The sequence below is a fragment of the Thermobia domestica genome, chromosome 8, assembly GCF_964235325.1.
Source record: "Thermobia domestica chromosome 8, izTheDome1.hap1.1, whole genome shotgun sequence".
In the NCBI taxonomy this organism is placed as follows: Eukaryota; Metazoa; Arthropoda; class Insecta; order Zygentoma; family Lepismatidae; genus Thermobia; species Thermobia domestica.
The window spans coordinates 152,855,733-152,878,797 of record NC_137461.1 but is presented as its reverse complement, the minus strand read 5'-3'; the positions used below and the strand labels follow the sequence as shown (position 1 = coordinate 152,878,797).

General features: G+C 33.6%; 1 protein-coding gene across 2 annotated transcripts in view; it reads left to right on the top strand.

Annotated features, from left to right (window-relative positions):
* Positions 1 to 22,783, top strand: part of LOC145693297 (alpha-tocopherol transfer protein-like) — a 40,986-nt gene extending 18,203 nt beyond the window's left edge. For both annotated transcript variants that reach the window (XM_081769155.1, XM_081769156.1), the window contains exons 4-8: positions 2,966 to 3,116; positions 8,962 to 9,155; positions 14,563 to 14,673; positions 20,147 to 20,291; positions 21,703 to 22,783. In XM_081769155.1, coding sequence (XP_081625281.1) covers positions 2,966 to 3,116; positions 8,962 to 9,155; positions 14,563 to 14,673; positions 20,147 to 20,291; positions 21,703 to 21,749 — 648 coding nt within the window. In that variant the 3' untranslated portion in view covers positions 21,750 to 22,783. The remainder of the gene's footprint in view (positions 1 to 2,965; positions 3,117 to 8,961; positions 9,156 to 14,562; positions 14,674 to 20,146; positions 20,292 to 21,702) is intronic.
* The last annotated feature ends 282 nt before the right edge of the window (positions 22,784 to 23,065 follow it).

Sequence of the window (23,065 nt, the reverse complement as noted above, 5' to 3'; positions counted from 1 at the left end):
CCATACTATGTTCCTTTGTCCAGTTCTTTTATTGAGACACTTGGTCAATTTCCCGCATAATCGGCTACAATCTTTCTCGAAAACACACTTACCAGAATATTATCAACCGAGCTTTATATTATTATTTTAATTATTTTGTAATATTTTAGCACTATTTTCATTCATCCAATACTTTCTACTGTCTACATTTATTAATAATCCAGCTTAAATCAAATAAGAAAAAAATAGTAGTTGAGTAAAACTAATGAATTACAGTATGTGCGCACGTTTTCTGCACAGAAGTATATATATCTTTTTCCTGATAACGACGCAGTCTTTCAAAATGACAATATAACGATAAATGTTGACAAGTTAAGGTTGGCTTAATGAGCATCAGGATGAACTTCAACATCTCTGGTTCACTCGATCTCTCAAATCGAACGTTTTTCAATCTCTAGTTAGTTTCACAATATTGAAATTTTCACGTGCTGTACATGTCGTAATTGATATTAGCTGTATACAGAAAACTAGTTCAAACGCCATATTAATCTATTAAGATGCTTTTCGTGAAAGGTTTGGTCTAATGTTAGATAACTAGCTGTATGTATATGTATATATATATATATATATATACCTGAAACAACTCTTGAGTCGCTTCCAAATAGAATCCGAAGTGTTATCAAGGGCAGGGATAATATTAATGGTAGGCAGGCAGGGGCAGGCGTGGATGCTTATTTTTCGACAATTTACAAGCATCCACGTACCATTAACCATGGGCGTCTCTGGCGGGGGGGACGGGGGGGACGCGTCCCCCCCAATATTTTGAAGTAACATAATCTAACATTCCGCTAAGATACTAGCAGTTAGATCATTTCCTTTGATGTCCCCCCCAAATTTTACATGCCAGAGACGCCAATGCCATTAACATTACCCCTGCCCTCGATAACACCTCGGATTCTATTTGGAAGCGACTCAAGAGTTGTTTCAGGTATGCCATATCGATGTGAAACTACATCTTCATCTGTAGATCCTATAGTTCCCGCAAAATATGGGAATTCCTATTTGGTGAGTTTTATGTGCTCCAAGTATTTCCACAGAAATCCAATTAGTTTTAAGTCTGGATACTTTGTAGACCAAACCAAATGCAATATGGTACTTGAATGTTCCTGAAACCATAGAACATACTTTCATATTGGGAAGGGAAGTGTCCACTGCATATTCATGAAGGTGTTGCTGCTGAATTAGAAACACTTAGCCGCTGAGAATCTCCAGATAAACTTACAGGTTCAAGTTCACAATTACAAAGTCTCGACCAGCTTGAGCCATAATCTTACCACACTCCAGACAAAACGTTTCACAAGTACAGTATTTCGGTGTGCCTTTCATCATACAATACAGACCAGGACGCAACTCATGAGAGTACATACAAGTTTCCAGTTCGTTACAGTCCAGTGTCTGAGTTGTTGAGTCCATTGGATATGATGACTTCTTTTGTGTAACCAGTCTTCAAATATCTATTGCATGAAGTTTTCATTGTAATGCTATATTACAGATTGTTTGTAATGGACCTGCATTCTCGAACTGTAGGAATTTCTGTTTGCTCTGAAAGTGTGGGACTCATCTGCGATCTTCTGCGTTACAATCTTGTTTCGTTTACACTTCTGACTCCGTTTAGTGTTCGCTTTTGTGTGTGCTTTGCTCCTTGTACACATATTGGACAGTGCGCTTTGATATACCAATAAATTGGGCAATTTTATTTGCAGTTTGCCATGGGCACGTTTTGCAAGTTAATCGCATCTATGATAGTTAATCAGACCAATGTAATTGCTGGAGGGATTCTTCTAATTTTATATCTAGTATGATATGTAGGCACTTATCTTTGATTTTAATCTAGTGTGAGGACTTCGATCCTTTTCGTTTTCAGATATTTTTTTAAATAAGGGTTTTATTAGAGAAAAATTATATGCAGTTATGCCATGTTAGTAGACAATGCTGTTCACAAGTAAATTATACATGTAAATTATAGTAACCCTCAAAGTTTTCAGGAATCGCTTTACGTCATCAACTTGTAGTCAATATTAAATCAATAGTTATATTTACTCTTATAAATACTTGCATCACTACGCGACCAGCAGACGAATTTTAAAAAATGACATAGAAACGATTGTCGGCAAAAGATTCTTAAAGTTAAATCTAAGAATTAAGAATGTTTTCAAGTATAACAACAATAGAGTTTGCAATAGAATTGCACTATTCTTAAATGCGCAACCATGGTAGTTTATATTACATGCAAAGATGGATAAGGAAATAATCATATACCAAGTGCCGATACTGGAGGAATAACATTACAATAAAGTAGTGCTCACCGAAAAAGTTTACCAAACGATACGTATATGCAGTGGTGTATTTAGGGGGGGTCCGGGCTTAAGCCCCCCCCCCCCGAAATCTTACTTACTATAGTAAAGTATATGAAATATCTTGCAGAATTTTCACATTTTCAGGCAAAGCCCCCCCCCCGAAAGTTAGCAAAGCCCTCCCCGAAACAAAATCGTAAATATGCCACTGCGTATATGAAACAAGGATTAATAGATAATATAGACAAGAAGTTCATACAAAATATTTCGTACTAATTTTCAATTCAGTATCAAAATATCACGTTAGCAACTCCGAAGTCAAGTTCTTTCTGATGAGGTAGTATGTTCGAGTAAACTTGCACATCATGAATAGATAGACTTTTCGTGTTAATTTCTATTGCTTGCCTTTTAATTCTATATATAGAATTTTTAAAAAGTGGTTATTTCATTAAATTTGTTTTAAAATTTTGTCAGAGTCGAATAAGTATTTTTAAAAATATTACAATATTTCTATTCTCCTTGAACTTTCTTCAATATTAGTGAAAGTTATATTAGTGGTATATATGCATTTCATTATTTAATAATTATATTGTATTATATTTTACTTGTGTAGTTATTTATTTTGTTTATAGTTGCGGAGATTTTACGACCTTAGAAAGAGGTTGCACCTTTATTTTGAACCAGCAACATATGACAAAGTAAAACATATACATGAATTAGGCGTTTTTAATCTATTACCAGTCAGAGATGCACTCGGACGGGCAGTATTAATAGTAAAATTCGGTAAGTAAATTATGATTTTAACAATAATTCACACCGTACTAATAATAATAATACTCACACTATAGTCTTTTAGAAGTAAAAGTGAAGATAAACGTATCGATATTTCAATAATTTGCACGCATATAAACTTTATGGAACTTACTGGTGTTTAGAAATCTACTACAAGTATGTACATATGAGTAAGTTTCTTATTTTTTTTTTTATTTCTTAATGGAATTTGTAAGTTCTTTTACATTATACTGAGTGTCCCAAAAGTCACAGATCCTGATGTTTAAGACCATATAACTAAAAAAAAAAAAAAAAAAAAAAAAAAAAAACTAAATGGAATGAGAAGGAACGCTCTTTGCAACAGGAAGTCCTATACATCGAGAAAATTTTCAGACACAGACATGTTTCTTGCCATGCATGATTTAATAATAAACATTTAAAATGTTGCGGGAGTCGGATTTTTTTTTTTTTTTTTTTTTTTTTTTTTGCAAATCGATTATACTGAATCACAGAAGCCATATCCATATTTTTTTTCAACATTTCTTAATACTACCAAACAATCTAAATGCCCATATATTCAATTTGACAGAAAAAGTACGTTGATGAAATTTTACAAACATCGCACACGTGTATTATTGAGCTATTCACAAAATCCATTTTTACAATAATATGAACCACGCTGGCAATACTGCTGCTGTCAAGTGTCATTGACAGATGGGTTTGACCTCTAGGGAGCACACTAAGGCACTTTTAATGAAAAAGAAGAAAGTTGATTTTTTAAAAGGAAATATCTGATAGCGTAAGGGAAAACGGGGTAATGGCACGCTGTGTATAATTGCATGCATCCCTGTTTACAAAGAAGCAGAGGAAGGAGAGGACCTCCATGGTTCTCAACCCTATCAACAACGTTCCCAACGAACCTCACTTGAGTGGGAGAGCGCTGCAGAGAACGTACTGCGGAATATGATCATATATTGAAAATCTTTGTTTTCCTTCAAAAATTTCACCAGTTTTCTTTAGTGGTTAAGTTCAAACTTACTGCTGGGGTACGGTATTTTTGTAGTCAATATGTATGAATAGTCAATTTAGAACAAATATAGGGTTAGTATTTTCTTATAATATTTATACATGCCAGTCAAGAACAAAAAAATCAAGATGGCTTGATTTGGAGTAATAGCACGCATGAAAACAAGAGTGCGTGTGATTAAAAATGCCTCATCAGGCTTTGAAAAGTGTGGTACGTTCCCCATGAATCCAGAAGTTTTTATAGATGCTAATTTTGCTGCAAGTGATCAGTGCTGTAGTCAGACTGATGAGAATATGGAAGCGGACCTTTCTCATGATGCAATGGACTCGACGAAACAAAAATTTAGTGACGTTTCTGAACTATCAGTCGCTGAACCATCAAGAGAAGTCACAAATTCCGAAAAATTCTTCGCTCTTTTTATTCTAGAATAAAAAGAGCGAAGAAAGTAAATACGTTTAGGGAATATCATCATATGGAAGTTTGAAAAAGAATTTATCTTAGAACTCAACTGTTGCGTGCTATTACCCTCAACTGCAGGGTAACTGCACGCAGTGTAAGGTTTCAAATTTCCGTCTGCTATCTTATAACGGAGAGTAATTACGCAATCGTTCCCGAGTTATTTCATAGTAAACATACGTAGGTATGTACAGCACTATTCATTATATTCCATGGTGCTCTCTCATTGGTGTTCTGAGAAATTAAAAAAAAACGCGTGTCATTACCCCCTTTTCCCCTACATACACCTGCAACCCTGAAATTGACAAATGACTACAAATCACATGAAATGTTCAAAGCAAGATGTTATAAAATAGAGGATTTGCCCTTAGAGCAAAATCTTGAAGCCATACGGCACAGTTTCGCCACCCCTACTCTGCTCACACCGCCTAATAAGACTGTAATGTTTTGAGCCAACAATCATGGCGGAAACGATAGTAGCCAATCAGAAGATGGCGGAAAACAGAGTAGTCAATCAGGTGTGCCGATGCTCGGTTGCTTTTTGGCTTCATTGATTTAATAGAGTGAAGATACAAATGAGCAGATCCTCTATTTTATAACATCCTTGGCTCCACATAAGTGTTCAAAATGGCGATCATTTTCTTGGATACATAAATTTGTACGTTTTATCATATCTTTGGACACCTTTCTGAGGGTTACAGCACCGATATTCCCAATTTCCTGTGTAATATTTCTTTTCAGATCCTCCAAAGTCCAGGGTTTATTTTGGTATACCTTCCCCTTTAAGTAACCCCACAGGAAATAGTCAGCAAACATCAAATCTGGAGAGCAACTGGGCCATAAATCTGTGGAATTCAGACAATCGCCAAAAATTCGCGCAGCATACGAAGTGAATCGTTGGATATCTGGCAAGTTGCTCCATCTTGTTGCAGCCAAACATCACGTTCATCTTCTTCCAGGAGAGCAACTAATTGTATTATGAGATTCCTGTACACAGCAGTATCCACTGTTGTCTCAAAGAATAACTGTCCGACAATACGACGCTTCGATATTGCACACCACACCCCAATTTTTTGGGAGTGTTCATACAACTGGTGTGGGTTTTCTGTGGCCCAGAATCCTGGCTGTTTACATAGACATTTATTTCAAACCAAGCTTTGTTTGTAATAATAATAATAAAAAAAACGATATTCGGAACATTGATATTACTTGTGATTAAAGATTGGAATCACCGACAGTAACGCAACTATGAGCAAAATCACTTCTTTCAATTCATACACAACGTGAACTCTATATGGATAAAATTTCAGTTTCCGTACAGCCATGTGAGCAGTTGACTTGCGTAAATCATATTCTGAGGCGAGCTTCCTAACTGACTTCTTTGGTGATGCCACAATTCTTTGTTCAACACGCTGCATAACGTCAGCCACCAAACCACAGTGGCGTCCTGAATGTAACCTGTCTAGTTTCGCGAAACCTTTCAACTAGGGAAAAATGGTTGACTTCTGTGGTAAAGGAGAGTTTGGGAACTTTACACTAAATGCTTATCTTACACCAGAATATGACACTTCTCGGAACTATTGTTGCACAATAGGGGGGTCTATATACTCTTTTCTGCGTAGAGAATTTCATTTTGAAAACAAAGCACTTCAGCACCAGTGGACACCACCCCCTATCGAACAACGAACAGCTAACTGGATAGCAACTATTCTAGGCACATGAAACAAATAAAAACTAACCGCTACATTTCAGGGTTGCAAGGTGTATGTACGTTATCAGATTTTCCCTTTAAAAATCAACTTTCTTCTTTTTCATTAAAAGTGCTTTAGTGTGCTACCTAGAGGTCAAACCTATCTGTCAGTGACACTTGACAGCAGCAATGTTGCCAGCGTGGTTCATATTATTGTAAAAACATGGAATTTGTGAATAGCGCAATAATACACGTGTGCAATGTTTGTAAGACTTCATCAACGTACTTTTTCTGTCAAATTGAATATATGGGCATCCAGATTGTTCGGTAGTATTAAGACATGTTGAAATATGTTACGGGTATGGCTTCTGTGATTCAGTATAATCGATTTGCAAATTTTTTTTCCAACTCTGGCAAAATTTTTAATGTTTATTATTAAATCATGCATGGCAAGAAACATGTTTGTGTCTGAAAATTTTCTCAATATATAGGACTTTCTGTTGCAAAGAACATTCATTCTCATTCCATTTAGTTTTTTTTTTTTTTTTTAATTATACGGTGTTAAACATCGGGTTCGGTGACTTGGGACATCCTGTAATTTTAAATATTAGTATAATGACAACTGCGTAAATTGACTACCATCCATTCTACTAAAAATATCCAGCTAATGCAAATGAACTACTTACATAGTATACATATTTTTTTACTAGAATACAAATATTCACAAAATTTCAACTATCTTACGAGATGAATGCCTAGCTTTCAAGTTAATATTGCCCCGCATGTCTACTTATAATACAATAGCTTAATACGAGTACATTTTTCGCCAAGTGAATTTCACGTTACAAAGGCTTTCTCATAGTACATATTGTTTACAAAATATGCTTCTATATCCTAAGGTAATACATTGGATTGTAGAAGTTAGAATTGTATTAGTTACCAGTTGCTTACATTATGATCTAGTTATAGATGATTTATTATTTTTTTTAGTACACAATCCACTTAAAGACCGTTTTAAGAAATGCAAGGGTTTATTGTTAATAAATATTGAAATTAACTTGATGAAATCAATGTTAAATGGAAGAGACAAGCGATTACTTTTTTCCGAATCTGCAAAAGTTTAAAATTTGCATTACAAATTACACAGTACACAGATATATACTAATGTGTTTCTGTGCACGCCTATTCATCTAGTATTATCTAGTATTCTAGTATTACTTCTAGTATTATCTGCCACTGTGATAATTTCCTGCAAAGATGTGAGATACCTCAAGTCCTTGACGATACGGATATCCTTCTCTTCGGTGTAATTTTACGAAAATGAATTTTATGTTTTAAGATCAAGTGATAATAAGGAACAACAGAATATGTTTCAGATATTTTTTGTGCGTGCACAACACTTCAACGCTGTGAACTAACGCCGTGTGAGCTAACGTGAGCAGGTGCTCTCAAAGTTAGAGATCTCTCCTTAAAGGCGGAAACCCGATTCCTTTTTTTGTTGCTGAACTATAAGCCATATGTGTAATATGTCAAGATATGAAATTCCTCTTATTGTTCTCCATTTAAAAGGGCTCTTATGCATGCTCATTAAAGATGATACGGAACATGAATAACTTTAAGAAAATTACTTTTCATTTCATATCATATGAGTTTTCAGCTTTTCTTATCCGAACATAGAGATATATTACTTTTCTCAGGGAGGGAAAGAAAAATTCATATTTTAGAACTATTTTCTTGAGGAAATGTTCTTCCCTCATCTTCATGTCCTCAAGCTGTAGGCAATGCCCCTACTGACCTTTGGTCATTGTGTATTAGTTGTTTATGCAGATGAAAAGGGCGTTATTTCAATGAAATAACATTTGCAGAGAATAATTCACATGGTTGACTATATATATGGTCGACGTAGGTTGTGCAAAATAATATGGCCACATGAGTTTCACGTCGACATCTGAAAGCAACGGCTGGGTAGTTGATTTTTCCTTGTGGAGACAAGATGTTTGTTCCTTGTATGTACTATGCACAAATTGATAACTTAGATGTGTTCTTAAATTTTGCACAATATGTACGGTACAGTGTTACGGACATAGTATCACATTATTTTAACACACAAAACAGCAGTGACAGCACTTCCTAACAGCACTAAAACATCATAAGAACACATGAATGATATACCACGAAACAGTGTAAGCCTAAAAGAAATCTCGAGCTCTTTCCTTCAACTTGGTTGGACAACTTCAATTCAGCAACTCCTTAAGATGAAGTTTCATTTTCTCGAAGACCATTTCAAAAAAGGCTCCATTTAATTTGTGTAGCTTCAAGTTTAAACTATTATTTTCTTCATAACGAGTTATACATATTGCATGCGTAGGCATATATATGAACTGAAGAATGGAAGAACTGTACAAGTTCAAAATAGACCATTAAACTTAACGTCTAAAATAGTTGTAGAAGGCATAAATCAGCGAATTTCTATGGATTAGTATAACAGTTTTGAAGTTACTATACAATTTAAAAAATAACTTCATGTGCAGCACAGTGTAACACAATTTTGTTATTGAAATATCCATAAAGTGCGATTTTGGACTTGCACTGTTGTTCCACTTACCGACTGATATATATATATATATATATTAAACTTTTAATTATAGCTGTAAGAATATATTAATTTAGAATTAATATTCTAGGTCGAATGGACCCCACTAAGTGCAATGCAGATGAACTATTAAATGTATTTTACAACTGTGTTTTGTTATTGGCACATGATCAAAAAGTGCAAGTATCAGGTATCGTTGGAATTGGGGATCTTGCTGGCCTTACCTTCCAGACTTTAAGGATGTTAACTCCTCGTGTTGTCAGCGCCATTTGCAGCGTAATACAGGTATGTTAATTTAAAACAGAGAACTCAAAAAATATTTTAAGTTGCCTACAATACTAAAGTAAATAAAGTACTGTAATTTGCAGCAATAAGTAAAGGCTAACTATATGGTTAGCGTACACACATTCGGTGACGGAGACCCAGTTTTGATTTCCGGTGGAAGCTAATGAGTTAGGACTTTGATCCGACGTTAAATTGTAGGTCCACGTCTTATATAGGTTTGCTGCTGAAAGGAATACTAAATTTTAATCCAATCAACCAAGCAAGCAACATGTGAAAACGGTCAGTAAATTTATTGTAATAATCAAAATGACGATCTCATGATTTTTTTTAGTTTGAGATAACTCACAAGGAAAATTGTGAGAATATTATAATAGCCTTCCAGTAATTTTACTTATTAAATTCTCGAAAAAACTGGCATTTTCTGTTATTAAATTTAGTATTAATTTAATGAAAACTCTTGTAATTAACTGAATTTCTGCATTCGATAAACACACACACACACACACACACACACACATATATATATATATATATATATATATATATAGAGAGAGAGAGAGAGAGATAAATAGATAGATAGATAGATAGATAGATAGATAGATAGATAGATAGATATAGATATAGATATAGATATAGATATGGTGTTCATAAACTATACCGACAAAATATAAGAGGTGATTCCTCACTTCAAAATAACGGAAAAAGTTAATATGAACCCGTACGGAGAAGTGGATAATTCCAGAGCTAGGGCTGTCCAAAATCGTGGATAAGCTAAATTTCAACAAACACACACTATTTCCAATTCGAGAAATCGTGAAATACTGATTCATACCAGTGTAAAGGAAGTAATGCATGGGTAATTCAAAAATGCATATTTCATCAATATTCAATGGCTGTTCTCAGTTCTCTTGTATACAGTACTATTAGAATAGTATCGTTTCTGGTATGGAAAAGGAAGATAAATTGTATTAAGCAACACAATAGAATTTAAAATAGCGGATCAGTTGCTTCTATATAGTGGACAAGAGGCAACACTTGCTCTCCCGTCCGAATTTATCAATCCAGTACTTTGTTAGACAAAGTTGAAACAAAAAGGTAGGACTACAATAACCAGGTGTTTATTTTTTATTGCTATTTATATGCAATACAAATTGAAAAGAAATGTACAATGTAGTTGGTTTTAGGCTTTGGACTGTTCTTTTATCATATTCTGTGACCAAAGTAGCCAAATGACTTCAGGCTTTACATATAAATAGCAATGCGAAATAAATGCCTGGTTATTGTAGTCCTACCTTTTTGTTTTTTCAACTTTATTCTGTGATTTTAAGTCAGTATCCTTTCTGGCTTGAATGCATGCACTGATTCGACTGATTCGACTGATGCAGCTCTTGAGTCCTCTCGTGGAAACTTTTCCTACGACTGTTGCAGCTAGTCTTCAACTTCCTGCATATTGGCATGGGGACATATTATTGGCATCCGCGATGGTCTCACACATATGCTATCGGAAATAGATCGACAGGGGGTCTTTCTGGCCAAGAGAACCTCAACATCCTGCTGTAGTTCATAGACACGTGCATTGAGCGGACTAGCGTTGTCTTATTGAAAGATGTTATCAGGATGATATCTCTGAGAAGTGACACATCAGAACGCTGGATGTCAGTGAGTACCGTTGTTACGTCAGAGTTCATAAATCAGTACCAGAAGTGACCGGAAGTTATGCCCTATGGTTCTCCACTTCATGTGATGAGTCGCGTGCTGCATGGAACGGCGACTCATACTCCGGTTGCTTCTAGTCTCCGACCTATTGTGCAGGATGATACTGGGTTTTATAGTAAGTTCACAAGTTGTATTCGAATAGTAGGCGTGAATGTGAAGGGGTTACGATGTGCTTGGAACACAATATGACAATCCCCTCTTAATGTGCCAGACTTGGTCGACCAGAACCATGACAACCGATGTGGCTTCCCTCAGATTCCCATTTATTTCAACATGGGCCCACGGTCACACTTAAATGTCCCCTATGTCTGAATATTGCACGATTCAACCAGCCGACCACATGTTGACGTACAATGAAGCCCCTTTCAAAATATGTCACAAACGAGCACGGGACATTCTCCGTTGTCCTTCACAGTGTTCACTAACCGTCTTATGCTGTAAATGCCCCTTATATACCTTGTAAGACATAATAATACGGTCTCATGATGACAACACTATGCACTCTGGTGGCCGTTCTAGCTGTCAGATCATCATTAAAAGTTCTACATAAAGCATCATTAAAAGCTGAATGGAGAAAACAGCATATGTTAAAATGAAAATGGTGGAATTGCAAGCTAATGATGAATATAGAGTACAAAGGAAAACAACCAAATGCCAAAAAAGAGAAATAATTTGGATCACTACATATGAAAGATAATGGCTCTTAAATCACAATTTGCCATTTTTAAATTACTAATGAAACCAGTGATATCGTATCGTAAGCAAGCTTCCACTTTTCTACGGTGATTATTACCCGATGGATCTTCAAGTTTGTTCAGGTGAGGTCTATTAATACCAGTAAATAACACATTAATAAGATTTATAGCAGGAGAGAAGAGAAATTCTTTCACCATTTTCTGTTTATTAAATTTGAACGGAATAACATATTAGTAAATCATAATTATGATTCTGCTTTGTTTCTACAAGAAAAGTAAACAGTTATTCTACAAAAGCAAGTTAAATTTAAAATGTTTCCAATTATATTTCAGCTAAACGTCTCTGGTTTTCTATTTAGCTTTATTTGTACTGATTAACGCTGTATACAAATATTTAAAACAATATATTTACATATAACATTCTATAAACTAATATACGTGCATTAACACCCTAAACCATACTACATCTACCGTCATTTTCTGCTTTCGATTTGGAGGCGGCTCAATAGTAAAGCGCTTACCTCCGGTGTGGTTCCTGGTTCAATCCCCGGCGAAGTAAGCTTGCGGTGGAGAACAATGTGTGTGTGGGTTTTCTCAAGGTACTCCCATTTCCTTCCATAGTCTCATTCCATCAAATCTTCCATTACCATTCACTTGCCTCCCGTCCCCCTTAGCCTAAAGCATATAATCATTGAACGTTAAATTGAAAGAATTAAAATATTTTTAATTGTTTCTGCTAAAGACTATTCTGATATGGCTTTATAAAGTTTTTATCATCGTATACGTACTTGGAAAAATAAGAACACGATTTAGTGGTGTCTAATGTCTGCGCTAACCTTGTTACATACTAGAATCACTCCAGTTAAAAAATAAGCAACAAATATTTTATACTTTATGCTTACTACAGGTTGTCAGAATATTAAATAAGTATTGGGTACAGTTACTGTAGGTGGGAAGTTATGTTTCATTCATAACTTTGTAAACGGACAGTAAATGCAATTAAGATTAATGTTTGCATTTCTAGATACAATATTAATAATTAGGTTTGTTATTCGTCCCGGAAAATCCGTGTCCGTCCCGGAATCGAGATTTACGTCCCGAAAATATTTCTCGGGATACTTATATATCCCAGATTTCAGCGAAGAAGAAAGGAAGGGGATATTATAGTTTGCTTTTTCTGACAGGATTAGGTATATAAATATTCTCTTCAACTTCTGAGTATGACAATTCAAAAGTTTAAAAAAATCCTGAATACATAAAACATGGATTTAGTTAAGTTTACGATTTAATTACTTGACATTAAACGAAGCATTTGTTTCATTGGACCAGGAACAAAAGGTTTTACTTCTCAATGCTATTGTTAACTTTAGTACTCTGTTTCAACCTTCATCTTGCTTCTGAAATATTTTAATCAATAACCCCTGACCGATATTTTTGGTAATTTTTCGCTGATCATTCAGGAAGAAAAATATATTGTTTTAATTTATAAAACTGAACAGCAATGATGATAAAATGTTGCCATGGGAGTATATCATATTGCCAATGAATTAACTGTTTTTAATTTTTTTTTAGCTGCTAAAAATGCGTGTCAAGACGGCCAAAATATAAATATCAAACTGGCACCAGAAAATTTCAAACATATAATATCAGAGTATGAAAAAACGGAAATTAAACAATGGAGATCTAAAAATCCTTCTCTTCCTGGAAAACTCTATTGGGAAATTTATGGAAACAACACTACAAGCTACTCAAAAAACTTATCTTTCTGGAATAGACGAGAAGTGATAATATTTTATCGCATGTTATTTAACACTGCACTAACTCCGACCAAATTATTTCAAATAATAAAAAAGGACACTTATCATTGTTGGTGTGACAAAGGTATTGGTACTCTGAATCATTTAATATTTGAATGCGAGTTATTTAAATCACATTGAAACAATTTACTTCAACAACTGTACTTCATTTTGGGACATGGACCTCTCTCATATGAAAGTATTTTGGCATCCAAGAACTGGAAAGGAATAAAAGCACTCATACAATATATAGTGAAATCAGGAATTGACATCTAAAATAATAATAATAATAATAATAATAATAATAATAATAATAATAATAATAATAATAATAATAATAATAATAATAATAATAATAAATATTAATAATAATATACTGTACTATCTTCTTTTGGACATACTCTCAATTCTAATTAATTTTTACAAGGAAGTAATACGAAAAACGGAAAAAAAATTAAAAAAGCAATAAAAAACAAACTCTCAGAAAACATGCAATAACCAATTGAAGAAACAAGGAAAATAAATCTAATATATTACTTCCAAGAAAAACTCCCATATTGGGAAAAAAAATCTTCTACTATCAACATTTGTTGCACAGCCATAGGAGGGTGCATAAGAAATAAATCACCTTTATATGGTGAAGAAGAAAGAAAGAAAGAAAAGGATACAACACAAACAAACGAAACGTGTGAAACAAACGAAACATCATACCTTGAATGAACTAAAACAGACTTTGAAAGCCACGAAACGTAACAGATCACATATCCTTAGAAATTTAAAAACTATAATAATAATTTTGTTTACTAGGGGGAGGGGTATATCATCTGCTTACGTATGCTTAACTAGGGAGGAGAAGCTCTACTAAAATGACTAAAAATGTGATTATGTAATACTTGAGCAACTCTCTCTAATGGAAGAAAATAAATTAGTAATCACTTCTTTTCATTTTGAGCATTTCAAAGATTCTCGTAATTTAGTAGCGTCCCGGATTGTAATTAATAAATATAGCAACCCTAAATATTAATGATCTTGATATGAAATTTGAATTCATAATGTGAATAGGAAGTAAAATAAGACGGATACAGTCTAATAACTTGAAAAAATTAACATGAAAGTGGTCTGTCTGTTCATTTATTGTTTCATTATCGAAATTTCAACGCATCATATATTTTAAGTACATATTCCTTTTTACTCTTCCAGGATACATTTCCTATTCGAGTGAAACAACTTCATTTTGTAAACACACCTTTGTACTTTGACGCCATATTTGCTCTCTTCAAACCGTTACTTACAGAGAAAATTAGGCAAAGGGTAAGTAACATATTTTTACTCGTATTACAGAAACTTATAACTGAAAGAATGTTTTTCAAGGTTTTCAAAGTTACGTGCTTAAAACTGTGTTTGGTAGTCTTAATATTGAGCATGTTTAATGAATAGTCAGATATTAAGTTTCATGAAACTTATAACTAAAGTAGAGACAGAGGTGTAGCCAGCAGATTTGTGTAGGGAGGCCCGTCGTTTTTAGGGGGGCAGCTACAATGTACAAAGCCAAAAAATGTATTGCTGCTAGTGTTTTTGAGGCCTGAAAGAAAGGAAAATTTTGGTTTCCTTCTGGAAGACTAAAAACACTATTTTAGCTTATTATTATTATTATTATTATTATTATTATTATTATTATTATTATTATTATTATTATTATTATTATTATTATTATTATTCATAAATTATATTCAAGATAGTTTTTATTATGCTTAATCAAGAACCACTGCCCGGGACCAAACGCTATACTTTTGTGCATCTATAAAGGTAACCAAGAAAGTTGTATCCCTTTTCGTGGAGGTCTGTGTTCAATTGGATCTCACACTGTGAGTTGAATGCGAGTGGAGATAAGGCGAACGTCAGTTGTTGGTGTGGGTATATCCAAAATACTACCTGGTTGTGGCAATTCAGACACACCGTGAACTTGCGTAAAGACAGAGAGAACATGGGACATCCACAGAGCGTCATAAGAGCATGTATGCTGAACGAATTCAAATGGAGGTCAAATGCCGCTGTAGCGGGACAGAAAATATGTCAGGCCTTTGGTGAGGGTGTCGTGACGACGCGGACATTGCAGCGGTGGTTTAACAAGTTTAAGAACGATGACGAAACACCCGAAAACACCACGTGCCAGAAGACCAACACATGTACAAAAAGGAACTGGGACTACAATTCAGTATATGGTGAAATCACATCCATCAACTTGTGAAGCACTACAAGTTGGGTAAATGGGTCTCTCGTATTTTGACTCCGGGCCAGAAGGCAACGCGGCAGTCGCCTGTGTTTATTTACTGTTTCGGAGCCATTTCTGGACAGGGCGTTGACATGTGATAAAAAGTGTGTCCTATACGAAGCTCCATGGCGCCGTCATCATTGGTTAGCATCCCATGAACCGATTTCAAAACAGCAGAAACCAGCACTATACCAGAAGAAGGCCCTTCTGTGTGTTTGGTGCATCGTGCATCGGGAACTGCTACCAGCTGGGCAAAGTACCAGTGCAACTGTGTAGTGTCAGCAGTTGAGCTGTACTTAACAAAAACTCAAAACTCTGGAGCCATCACTTCTGAATTGCAAATGGGTCCTTGTTTACGGGACAACGCTAAGTCCCACGTGGCTAGGATGACTCAGGACACCATTTTCCGCCTTGGATGGGAAACAATATTGCAACCACTATATTCTCCGGGTATTGCACCGTCCGATTATCACCTGTTCCATTCTTTGGACAATCACCTTAGAGGACGCCAGTTCAAATCCCTAGTAAAAGTCCAAAATGCACCTGATACTTTCTTCGTTTCACGGCCCACCAAGTTCTACCGCAATGGATCGCATGGCCTTCCAGAACGTTTTCAGAAGGTTGTCGATGCTGATGGGGACTATTTTTGATCTTCCAGGTTAGGTGACATATCGATGTTCGAAGGTGGTGGGTGAAAAAGCAACAAAACTTTTCTTGGTTACCTTTATATTTAAATTTAAGACCTTGTATACAGAACCTATCTACACAAGATTGATTTTCTTTGAAATTTCACTTAATTTCTTTATGGTTTCCTGACAAAAATATTTATTTATTATTTGTAACTAAAAAAAACATAATTATTTTATTACACTGAGTAGAAATAAAAGAGAGAGCGAATGAAATCCAAATTGAATAAAATTTTCCATCCTCTATGTCTTTTAAAACACTTGTTAAATCATATAAAATATACTGTACTTACAAATTAGTTTAGTACCTTTGTTTTATGACTGTATTTGTAGTACCTTCTTAAAACGTTTGTCTTCAAACTATCAAATATAAATCGCAGTAAATTGTGTAATCTGCTGTCACAAAAAAGTTTCCTATTTTTCGATCGGTATAAGGAAGAGATACTATACTCTTTTTCGATCGGTATGGAAAAACAATATTTCTCCATACTATTTTACCATAAATTATTAATTGTCAATAAACTTTGTTACTTTTAAATGAATGAAGCGAGATAATTTTATTATGATGTTTTAAAAGCTGGTCATTTGGGGGGGGGGACAGGAAATCATTTGGGTGAGACTGGCTCCGATGGCCCCCTCCTTGGCTACACCCCTGAGTAGAGATCCTAGCGTGAAAGATAAGGACCCTAACAAATATATCTCAATTATCATGAAATCAGAGTTTTTTTCATTTTAAATGTGTTACATTAATTACTCAAATAGATCTAAATATAATTACAGTATATGAACTTTTTCAATTTAAAGAAATACAATTATTATTTACTATTTACTTAGTTTATTATTTAGACAATTGTTCTTAACAAAATAATTTGTGATTTGATTTAAAATTCTTAAAAGTTTTATTTTGCAATATCATCCAGAATTAATCAGATCATTTTTTAAAATCTTTATGAAACTGGTTTTATGTTTAGTTAAAAGCAAGTGTTTCTGATCCCCCTGTGAATATAGAGAAATACATAGAATGTAGCTATTACTTATGCAGAATGTCTGGCACCAGCATTGTTCCAAAGCCAGGGTTGAACAATAAATAGCTTGGCTTTAACAAAAAGAAAGAATATAGTAACGTCTCTCGTGTTGCAAATCATCTAGGCGTTACCATCATGGAGAATCACATTAATCTCACTGAGAAAAAATGGGATACAGACGCTTCTAATTATGATGTCAAGATGGAACAAACGCTGGTCGACTCAGTTTGATATCCTTCAACATTATACTATGTCAAGTAACCAAATTGACCGTTATTATATAAAAAAATATTTCTCTCTTCATACTAGAACACTGATGTCGTTTGAATAAGAAATAAATGTTGTTACGCACACACAGGCAGTTCCAAAAATACTAATCTCATGTAAGGAATGTATTCTTTGTTTCTGATTGAAATGCAAAGTCTAGAATATTAGTAGCAATTGGTAAAAATAATCCAAAATGACACATATATCAAACTATAGAACTTATTGATCTGAACATAATTATAGGGTTTAGTAAGAAAGCTCGATAAAATGAAAGAAAACGACTATCTTTACAAACTTGAAAATGTTTATAAAGAAATAGCACGCCGTACGAGAACTGTGCCATTTACTGAAATGAAACATCCTAAAAACCATACTTAATGAGCTCTACCTTTTGATGACAATACATAGTACGCTTGATGAGGTAAATCTAAAAGTATAATTAACCCTGAAGTGTTTATTTTTGCTTAAGTAAAATATTGTCCAAAGATAACATCTATTAGTGACAGATCACATATAGCTGAAGAAAACACGTTTGTGGTAAACTCTCATGCGGAGTTTCCGATAAAATCGAAACTTTTTTGTCGCTGAAGGATATGCCGTTGGTTCTCAATAATAACCGATACGTTTTGATCTACTAGTAGAAATTGTTTCTTTAAACACTGGATATGTAGCAAATTACGCTGTTAACTAGAAGGACTATTTTTCGCATCTCCGCTAAAGCAATAAGATGATGAAACGGATACAAAATAAAACTGTTTATTGGATGTCAATCTTTCCCCCTCCCACATACACACAAATAGACAGACGCTGCCGTTTGATAGTTGTGGTGTAGCGCACTTTAAAACATACAATCGATGACCCCGTCAAATCTAATTCGATTTCTTCAGGAGCTGTTTTCCGAAATTTAACGAAAATTTCAGGAAACTCAGCAGACAATTGAGAAATCGCAATGGATGCCTTTCACGAACACATGATTCATGCATTAGCAAGGGTTATCTGCCGCCATTGGTTGCAATCTTTGGTCGCTCTCGTCGTGTAGATCTATAGCCGTTTAACATGGCATAGTATATACGCTGTGTCATGACATATGCCTCTTATTACTCCCTCTCAAAAATTCGTTCTTTTTGGAATTATTATTATTATTATTATTATTATTATTATTATTATTATTATTATTATTATTATTTTTACTTTTTAAAGGTTGCTAGAAAGGGGAAAAGATCTCTATTTTCTTTTAATAGATATATATACATTTTCCGAGGCGAGACATTACTTTTACGACACCTTTCAAGGGATAGACAGCCTACACTCGTGTTTTGTAGGAAAGCCTACTCAAAAACTTTATTCAAGGTTTCATACTTCACCAGAAATCAAATCTAAAGTGACACTCCATGATGCACGCAGGTCTGTGACATTTTTTAAAATATTGGTCAAATTGGTTACTTGATTTAATATAATATTGAAGGAAGTCAAACAGTTCCATCTTGACAGCATACTTACAAGCGTTTATCTCTCTCTTTTTTTTTATTTCAGTGCAAATAATGTGATTCTTCATGATCCTAACACTTAGGTGATATGCAATATAGATTATTTTTCCTATGATTATTTAACGAAGTTAAGTTTCGAGCAAACAGTTATACGTTGTTTATAAATATATTTCAATATCATTGTTTTGTACAGCTCTGATTTTTGAGCTCTGTGCTGCCTAATATTGGTTGCATAAGTGCTAGGTAAGAAAGTCATATCGTCAGTGTATTGATCTATAATCACAGGTGGGTCAGTAATATATGCTTTTCACTATATATGTATGTAAAAATTTTACATCGCTCAATTTTTCTACTTTTTAAAGCTATCTACGTTATGATGTAGGTTAGTTGATTTTATAGACAGGTGTTGGAAAATTACTTTAAAAGAACTAGTGCATGAAAAGGTTTCGTTTGATGTATTCTAGCTAAGGAATAAAGGAATAACTTTCCATTGTGGATTGGAAGGGTGGATAATTAGAGTTTAGCGTCCCTTTTAGGAAGGCTGTGAGGTTTGGACCTACACCTTAACGTGGGATCCGAGCCATATGAACTCAAGTAAGAAATTGAACCGCCAAAGACGAGTTCGTTAACCATATAGCCACGAGGGAACTCCTTCTCCATTATTTAAGTTGGTTCTATTTTTCATTATCGTATCCTCAACAATACAAAACATCATTTATGAACTCTTCGCTGATCGTAGCAATCGCACTTTCTTGGGATTGAGTACAACTGGAAAAGAATTGTACGCATAACGATGGCTGATTCCACCTTAAATTAAGTTCAAAGTTTCATATAACGTTAGTACTGAAAACGTGTATGAAACTTCAATAAGGAACATTCCTTACCAGCTTCCAGTGCACTAAAACTTTTTCATATATGAAGGGAATAAAGAAATTCAATGGTAACCTACAATAAGTTCAATTTTGGTTACCATTGTACTGCTCATGCTCTACATATGTGAAATAATAAGTTCTAAAGTCTAATTAGCATCTTGTTTCTGCTTCACAGGTACAAATTCATGGTAAGAAACATAAGAATTTTGACGAACATTTATACCCAGAAATTATGCCTGCAGAATATGGAGGATTGAAACCTGCCAACGACATCTCGGAATTTGTGAATTATATCAGGTCACAGGAAAAAATGCTTACTGGTATTTATTTTTGAATTATTTTTCGACTCCATCTTCAATTATTTATACTATCTGTAGATTTCAAAAATTCGCTCCCCCACATGTTATTTACATTGATACTTATTAGGTTTACCATAAAAAAGTAATACCAATTTTAAGTATACTTCTTTAATCTGACTTGAAATTCGACTATTAAAGGCTTAGCAGCTTTGCCTTTGATTCACACCTCAAACTCTCCCAAAATTTATATACAAATATAAATGCTTTCTTTTTACTCCATATTCACATAATTTCTTCTAATTCCGTCCATTAACTTAGATATTATCATCTTATTTCGTAGTTGAAAATAGATCTCTGGTTTGCTATTGTGGTGAGCTAAAATCTCAGTTAGGTAAAGTTTTTATTAGACTGTATTCTGAATATTTAAACATTCCTTTCCTTTTATAAACAATCTCATCCCTCAAATGATCCAGAGACTTATATTATGATAAAGTCTCAAATTTGTATTTAAAAAACTATATCATCAATTATAAATTTCAGATAAAGTAACGTTTAAAATGTTTCTTACTGCAACTTTTATGAAGGTTTGGAGATTGCTGGTTTATTAGGAAGTCCTTGTTGAGAATTTAAGCAAAGTATTAAATCACAATATTAAATTTCTTTTATACTTGTTAGAGGAGCTAGTAAAAATATGTTTTTTTTTTTCAATATCAGTATTTCACTTCTGTTTCTGTAGGTTGTTAAGAAGATTTTCGTTTTAGATAGAATTTAGTTTGTTTTATTATATGAAATATAATAACTTTTTCATCATTAATTATTTACGTCATCGGTACTATACATTTTTATATTAGTTAAACATACTTTACGTATTGGTATTGTTAATCACATTGTATATAAACTGTCTTGCAAAAAATTCAAGTTTATTATTTATATCTGTATCAATTAATTGTTTAAAACTTCCTGTAAATTTATTTAGTTAAAGTGCTGAAGATAAACATTGCGTTCATAATCATTCACAAATAGTTTTGCTTATATTCCTATTAGAATTAATTCTTATTTAGATCTTCCTTGTATATAAAGTTTACATTAGTTTCAAATGTCTTTTACACTTAAAACACCGTATCTTATCATCGTCATCCATATACCTACACGTCATGTTATATTAAGTTTGTAACTATTGTAATAGTGAATAACATTTGAGTGTTAATTTTACAATAGTAATGATAAGAATATGGCTTTTCGGAAACAAAATTAGCCTGTAAATCAAATTCCACTTTATTTCAGATTGTGCTATATATTATTATTATCTCTGTTAGAGAAAATTACCTTACAAATTTATGACATTTTGTAAGTTATATCACTGAATCATTTTTACATGGAAAAAATCACAACCGCATTTTGATTATAAAACATTTTGTTTAATTTATTCCAGCATGGTCAAAGTTCGGATATCAAACTCAAGTGAATGCGTCTTCCTGAAGACGAGCAATGACTGAAAGACTGAAGCCTTAGCATGACTTCACATGATCACCTAAAACTAGGGACTTTTATACTGTGTTATAGATAAGAGGAGACTGAAGTTGGCGCAAAGAACTACTAATATGTTGAACAAATAGATAAATTAATAAGTGTTTAGTATTATATTTATAATAACTAACTGTAAGAATGTTATCACATTCCAGCTCATTGAGATGTAGTTATTGTGTGATGTGTGTGAATGATGTCTGAAAAAAAGTACTGAACATGTTGATTTGAATTAATATTTAAAACCAGTAATTATTTTTAATATAGCCATACATTTATTCCTGTTTCAAGCACTTTATGTTCTAAGTACTAGTAACCTAAATCACATTTCTACAGTAAATTTCAATACATACGATTCAAAGGCAATTCACTAAACAATCAACTAATAGCAGTTTGTAAGTTATAATCACACACACACACAAAAAAAAAAAAAAAAAAAAAAAACGTTGAATCAAACGCATACCATAAACGATTAGCGAACATTTAGTAATCAAGGAATTTGTTAATAAGTGCATTTTGGTAATCTATATCGTAATAGGTTTGACAATATAATTAGAACAAAGATTATTGATTGGTACTTGTTCCAAGTGATAGATTTCACAAAGAAGCTGACTCTCATAATATCATAAACATTTGCTGAATTGACACATAAACTCGTCTTAAGTAACGTTACTGGTTTAATGCAATAAAGAGAATTATAGAAATGTAATTACAAAACTTTCAGTTTGAAGCTAAATACGTAAATGAAAATAGATTTCTTTATTTATTTCTAGTTTTCTTTTCTCAAATGTCGCTGAAGCATAGTATGGCAAAAGTTACTCTGTACAATTAAGGAAACTAAGTCTGATCTAAGGCAAGGACAAAAGAATTTCGTTGTATAGAAAAGTTTAAGTAAAATGTTACTTGTGTTATTTATTTTTTTGTATTTTTTGGATTACAGCAAATAAATTATTTAAATAAATAAGTTAGTATAATTTCGACATTATTTTCTTAAATGTTTTATTCATATAATGTCAAGAGTATTAATCTAGTTGTCACACACTGAAGTATGCCAAAGGCATTGCAAATAGTAGCTTCGAGTTTGTAATATGTTTAGGATGCTTACAATACTCCAGAACTTGTTGTGCCTGGAACGTCAATATGATATGACTGTCATTATATTAACAATATCAATTCTCTGAATCTTCCGTCAATTATCCCCTGCAAAGTTCCTGTTTGCGAGACATTTTGTTTCCTTTTCCAGTCACATTGCAAAATAAAGAAATATTACA